At 40.4% G+C, this 7,076-nt stretch overlaps 1 protein-coding gene across 2 annotated transcripts in view; it reads right to left on the bottom strand.

The window, feature by feature from the left end:
- Positions 1 to 7,076, bottom strand: part of TRIM2 (tripartite motif containing 2) — a 117,331-nt gene that overhangs the window by 71,519 nt on the left and 38,736 nt on the right. Inside the window, exon 1 of one of the 2 annotated variants that reach the window (XM_012805424.1) lies at positions 6,658 to 6,905. The exons of the other annotated variant lie outside the window; for it this stretch is intronic. Coding sequence (XP_012660878.1) covers positions 6,658 to 6,660 — 3 coding nt within the window. The 5' untranslated portion in view covers positions 6,661 to 6,905. Of the gene's footprint in view, positions 1 to 6,657; positions 6,906 to 7,076 lie in introns of those variants that run through there. 2 annotated transcript variants of the gene reach the window in all.

Here is a 7,076-nt window from a genome sequence, read left to right as displayed (position 1 = left end):
GATATATGTTGATGAAATGTAATTTCTGAGGCCAATATTTTTATACTGTAAAGCTGAAAATAAAAACATTTCATTCTAATTTTATGATAATTGTTGTAGCAGGTGAGAGCAAGTCTTTGTTACATAATTAATTTATATGGTGAATTAAGTTTATTCATTAACACTAATTTAAAATCATGACAGTATTACAGACCTGTCACATGTGATCTGTTGAAGGCGTCTAGATTTTTAGAACTTCCAGAATCAATACAAAAGATCTTCAACCCCAAAGACCCCCAAATCTACCAGGATAATGATCCTTTCCTAAATATTGCTGGATACCCAAAATAGGAAGACAGTGTGACCTCTCCTGTGGGCAATATGCTTAGAAGAACCGAGGCACACAATGTGCTAATAAGCACTGTGGGAGGTCTGAATGAGCTGGAATATGCCACGCGGAATACACACAAAATATACAACAGCCTTCAATCAAAGTGTTGGGCACTACCCATTTTTGGTCTTCTCTGCTACAAAAGCAATAAATACTTATCTAGTTTCTTGGCTGGTCTCCTTCCCCCCTTGGTTTCTATTAGAGACCCTTGTTACCCACATAACCACCCGGAAGTTAGTACAGTGTGATAAAGCAGGCCAGACTGCAGAACTGCTCTTCTGCAGGACAGCGGTAGAATTAATTTCGGGGGTGGAGGGGTGCTCCTGAAAAAACCTGGGGTGGACATGTGGATAGGAGAACTAACCCCAGACACACTGTCAAAAGGCCAGGAGAAAGGAAATGACAATGAAGGTGTAAAGAGCCATTTTTAAATGATATATAATAGTTTGATAATGACCCTAGCCAACCATAAGTGCTTCAGATGGGAAACTAGCTGAGGTTCCTGTTAGAGGGAAACAAAATAGCAAGACCCCCTCATAAAGGTGCTGCTCACTCCTCTTTCTCCAGCCCTCTGCTCAGTGTCACCTGCATTGGGCTTAAAATTGCATGGGGCGAGGAGAAGGGAGAAGAAGTGGGGAGGGAGAGTGGTGGGAGGAGGGAGGGCATTTGGTGGGATCTCACCTAATGTGCACAATGCAGGGGTATATTTCTTTTCTTCCTCTAAGCTGTCGCCCTGGGTAGAGTGCTGTGGTGTCACAGCTCACAGCAACCTCCAACTCCTGGGCTTAAGCGATTCTCTTGCCTCAGCCTCCCAGGTAGGTGGGACTACAGGGCATCCCCCACAACACCCAGCTATTTTATTTTTGTTGTTGCAATTGTCATTCTTGCTTTAGCCAGCCATTCTTGCTTTAGCTGGCCCGGGCTGGGCTCAAACCCGCCAGCCTTGGTGCATGTGGCCGGCACCCTACTACTGAGCATAGGGTATATTTCAAAATAACTAAGAGTAAATTGTAAATGTCTTACCACAAAAAATAAGTAAGTGAGGTGACAGTGATGTCAATCAGTTTGATTTACGCATTCCACAATGTATATCAAATCATCATATTCTACTTCACAAATGTATACAGTTATGATTTTAATTAAAAATTAACATAATAAATAAATAATAAAAAAATTTAAAAATTGCCTTTTGCCCCCGATTCTCTGGGGGCTACCCTGTCCTTATGCAGTTTTTCTCCACAGCATTGCTCACCTTCTGTGCTGGACTTCATGTTTGTTCCCCTCCCCCAATTCATATGGTGAAGCCCTAACGCCCAATGTTATGGCATTAGCAGGTGGAGCCTTTGGGAGGTGATCAAGTCAGTGACCTTGTAGGAAGAGACAAAGGAGAGACTGCTCTTTCCCACTCTGCTTCCCACCATGTAGGCCATCTGTCTGTAAACCAGGAAGAGGGCCTTCACCACAACCCACCATGCTGACACCCCGATCCCAGACTTCTCAGCCTCCAGAATTGTGAGAAATAGATTCATTTCTTTAAGCCACCTGATCTATGGTATTTTTGATATAACAGCTTAATCTAAACCTTCTAACATACTATGCAATTTATTTCTTTTACATGGAGTCTTCCCCCACCCTAGAACGTAAGGCTCATGAAGGCAGAGATTTTTATCTGACTGCTCCCTGCAGTAGTCACAACACCTAAAACCGTGCTTGGTATACAGTAGACACTCATTATTTTTGGAATGAATCAAACAAGCAAAGTATAACATGGAAACAGACTCAGGCACTTGCTGATTCAAATTAATCAAGTTAATCATTCAAGTTAATCATTAATCAAGTTAAAGATTAATATACAATATTGTTAAACATTGACATGCAATGTTTAACATCATTGTTATATACCAGGATGTTAAAGAGCATGATGGCTGCTGGTCATGCAAATGTTTGCACTTCATGCAAATGCTTGCACTTGACCTCAGACATCACCTGTCTCCCCCATGTAATAGTGTAATGCTCAACAATATAAGCCACCATCCAGAGAATAAATATCAGTGACATATTTTAGCACACACAAATGCAGAAAGAAAAATTAAGAACTACCAAAGACATATACGCATGGAAATAAAAAGTCTAAGAAGATTGGCACGTAACATTCCTTACTAAGGGGGCTTGCCAACTAAACAAAGCTTGTTGTAGGAAACACAATGCAACAATTACATAACAGAATCCTTGGGTCTACGAAAACCCTGCCCCAGCATTTCTTTCCTCACATCATCTCTGGTGTTTTTCCTGGCTCACTTTCTCAAATCTCCTACAATTTGGTGGAAATTACCATCAAATGGAAACTTGATAGGAGGAGATGAAATAGAGAAAAAGGCCTGTGTCTAAGATTCTAAGATTTAGAACATATTTCCTACCCCAAATTATACCATTTCACTCAGAAAACTATCCAAACTCTTTATTGCTGACAACAGAGTGAGAAAGACCTGGAAGGGAGAATGATGGCTAAAGCCAAAGTGAAACCACTTTCCTTGAAAGGGGATAAGAGTCGGAAAAATCTTGTCTGGCTGCTCTAGGGAACAAGGTTGAGAAAAAGGGCCAAGATTCCTCTGAAAAATAAAATGTTAACATGACTGGCGAGTAAGAAGCACCAGTTTTTATTATGCATCATCCTAGAGGTACTCAATTCCATTTCTCTTCTCTAATTTTATGGTATTCCTGGGTTATTGCTTTTCTCTGGTGCCACTTTAGTGGAATTTACTAATTAATATGCTTACTTTTTTTATTGTTCTTGTGCAGACAGGCGAAATTCAGCTTCCCAGGTAGTTACAAATGTTCTAATACATTTACAGAAAGGAAATCCTGAACCATTAGGACTATCTATTATAACTCATATTATGCTACCCTTTATCTACCAGAACATGTAACACTGACAGCTCAGGGCACAAGTTAAAACATAATTAAAGAAATAAAGTATTTTTCATTTTTAAAAATCATGATCCTATTCTCATTCACCTGCAATTGAACATGAGTTGTTACTGAGGACAGTTAGAAGAAAGAAAAGAGGACAATCTTCAGTGGAATTAAAACAGGGTGACCCATTTCCTGTTAAATCAAGCCTCTATCCCAGATGGGCCATTTTGTAAATTAGGAGGCTAGATGCATTATCTTTCTGATGATGTACGCACGCGCGTGTGTTTGCACGCGTGTTTGCTGGACAGTGACGGTGGGGGAAGCACTCGGTAGCCATCCACTAACTTCTGTCTTCAGGAAAGGATGTGCTCAAGCTCCCCCACGGTTCTGTTTCTCCTTCCCATTTCCAGGGTCAGATGTACGACAGCTTCCTAGAATATGTTGGTTTGTAGCACCTGGAAGTTGCTTTTTAAGTTGAACTCCTATATCATCTTTATGATATGTATGCCTATTTCCCTTACCTCTTTCCCTAGCCTAGCTAGATAACCATTTGCCATTGCCTTCTTTCTAAAGTCCCCACCCTTTGCAGTCAGTTCTTAAGAAACAAGAACTCATTCTTGTTTTGGGTTTTCTAAGCTCTCAGAAGGCTGTGTTTGTATGACGGAGTGTTAAGTGGTTAGCCTAATGGACATTCATCTTACAGCACCCTGGGATAGTAAATGAGTGGGGTTTCTTCTCTCCGCATCCATCACTTTGCCAAGTCTCCTCCCTTTCTTTCCTTGGGGACTACACAAAGAGGTTGGATATTCTGGGACTACAAAAAAAAGGCAGAGGGCAGCCAGGGCACTAAGTGCTGGGGACTGACCCTGAGGTTTGAGAGAGGCTGTCAAGAAGGGAGAAGAGAAAATTATTTTACATCAGAACTCCAAAAGACACAGTTGTATGTGATGGTAAACACCCTTTCACCCTTGGCATATAGGAATATATAGGAAGCATATTACTTAATTCTGTTGTTGATTAGATTAAGTGCTTAGTAAAATTTTAAGAATAATAATATAAAGCAGTCCATGGAGGAACAGAGGCTGCTGATAATATGAGGACAGAAGAAGGCACAGTAGAAAGGGACAAAAGATTAGTATACCAAAAACAGCAACATATGTTTCTTTCAGGGATACGACTTGAATACTTGACTCATTCCTCACTTTTTGAATCAATCTAAAGCTCCAAATTCTAGGAGAAAACCTGATCCCTTAAAGTGAGACAACCTGTACAATAAAATATTTACAGAACCCTAATAGCCAACCCATCACAGAGCAATCCTACTCTAAACTAAAACCTTTTTCATAGAATAAAAGGACACAGATGGCATCAGAGATTTTTTTTAAAAAAACCAATTACAGGTGTGTGCAAATGATCATTTTGCCACAATTCGAAATCATTTGGAAATGAATAGAAAGTATGATGGCAAATAATTTGGCAGCAAATTTTTTAAGTTTAAAAGTATTTCCCTTCTATACGTTTCTATGATACATATAAATATCTTGTTATAGTCTTAAATTTATCAGATAATGAAAAGAGGCACCAGGGAGTCTTAAACATTGATACATATTTGGAATTTTTTTCCTTACTTAATAAAGAAGGATCAAAGAAACTCGGAAGTTTGGAAAAACTAAATAAAGCCCAGAGGTATCCAAATAAAGGACATTTTCATTTCTTAGAAAGACAAAAAGAATGAGTGTCTTATTTCACAAGCAACAAAATCCACTAGGTTTTATTACCTTACAAATTAAAAGAATTAAGTCATCTCAGGATTCTAATATTTCACTATGGTAAAAAAACCGTGTGCAGATTTTATTCTCCTTTTTGAAAATGTGTTGGTTATATATGCTGCTTTCACTGATCTCAAAATAGCACATTCTATCAGAGAACATTGTTACATGCAGCTGTATTTTAACCTTTCCAGTGCAAATCGCTTGCATCTTTCTAGGAGAAAATTGGAAAGAAATACTTAAAGGTTTAGGAAGGGCCACTACTTATGTCTCTGCAACAGAGAGCTGTTTTCTCATACCACAGCATACATGAAACTTCTTATTGTGTGCTCACTCGGGAGGGGCGTGCATTATTTAACATTACAGTGGGTTAGAACAGTGCAGCTCAAGCTTCTGCCTGAAATAATGAAAGGCACCAGAAAAGAGGTCCACACTAGGCAGAACTGAATCCAACACTTAAAAAAACCATTTTAAGAATCGGTGTGAACAAACAATTCTTACATGCTGTAGGTGTGTCTCAACCTTCTGAGCCAAAGAAACGAACTGATAATTTTTTTAAACGCCTCATTCTGAATCAAGATCGGTTCTTGAAAGCTATGACATTGAAACCTTCTTAAGATAAAAATAACGTTTTAACTTTTGGTTCAGAAATTCATTTATTAACATTGAATTTGTAGTTTAAAAGAAATACTTGCTACTTGTTCTCCTAGTCCCCCCAAATGAGGAATAATCACAGGGTGGGGCACACTTGCAGAAAAAGCCCTGACACAAAAATACCCACTGTTTCAGGAAGGAAAGCTAACTGAGGTCCAACTGGGGGATTTACCACCCCCCATCAGCGAGCTCCACCCAGATTTGATTGTACTTCAATGGCAGAAAAACTGTCAGAAAAAAACCCAAATCATTTGCTGCATATTTGTTTGCTGGTCCTCAAAGGCATTCAGAATTCAGAGGGTAGGGTCATGCATTATGAATGAATGGGTTTCCAATGGTAACTGGGAGCCATGGAACTCAACCCCAGGGTTCTCTCACAGAGGACAGAGAAGGGGAAGGGTCTCATTGCACATTCTCCTCTCCCTGGGGTAGCAAGGAAGGAATCCTGTAAATTAAATATCTCATCCCCATATTTGCACCCAACAGAGAGATGCAGCGGTAAATTTTCTTCTCTTTAAAACAAGCCAAGATCCACGTTGGAATAAAGACTAGTAAAAATAAAAATCTAAGTCATATCATATTAGAACTTGATAAGAAAATGTTAGCTGAGTTTCTCCCCATACTTGTTAATTTGGTGCCTTTGTTGAAGCAAAGATGGGTCTCTTTTATAGCTACAGAGCATGCCTGCAGCATCACCTTGATAGAAAAGGGAAAGGGGGGTGGGGGGGAGCCAGAACAGAGAGAGCAGGAGAAATCAGTTATCCAGCAGGCAGAATGCTAAGCAATCTGAACATTTAGGACCTACCCATTTCTGAAGAAAAACAGACTAATCAGTGAGGCAAAGAGTTAAATCCTCCCAAAGTCTGTCGTTGCAGCTACGCGGCAATCCAAAAGAACAATGCACATTTTTGCTAACATCTCAAGTTTGGAAGCGCCATGCAAAATTCCTACCATGCAGTGCAGCCATCCTCAGAAGCCCAGCATATCTTCTCTCTAAGGAGTGATGTGCTAGTTCATGAACAGAACAGAGGAAGAGGAAAATGGAGGAAATGAGAGAAGGCCGGAAAGTCAGCAGGAATGCTTCTGGGTCATTAACAAGTGGAAGACCCCCTTCGGCATCCACACCAATCAATCTTTATCTTCCAGGACATCTTTTTTCTCACTCAGCGTCTGTTGAAAAGACTGCAGCAAACCAAGCAGGGGATTATGGGATAGGGATGCAGCAGCGAGCTACAATGAGATTCGTGGGTGGCTGCTCTCCCTCTGAGTCAGCAGTCAGCTGTTGCCGTGCTCCGAGCTGGGCGGCGCAGCCCCATCACCAGAATGTGACTGCAGGATTAAGCCCAGGAGAGGCAACCGGTGCACGTCTC

The sequence above is a fragment of the Otolemur garnettii genome, unplaced genomic scaffold (genome assembly GCF_000181295.1).
Source record: "Otolemur garnettii isolate 467f Iridium unplaced genomic scaffold, OtoGar3 scaffold00041, whole genome shotgun sequence".
NCBI classification, from domain to species: domain Eukaryota; kingdom Metazoa; phylum Chordata; class Mammalia; order Primates; family Galagidae; genus Otolemur; species Otolemur garnettii.
The sequence above is the reverse complement of the archived record's forward strand: the minus strand, read 5'-3'. Positions and strand labels throughout refer to the sequence as shown.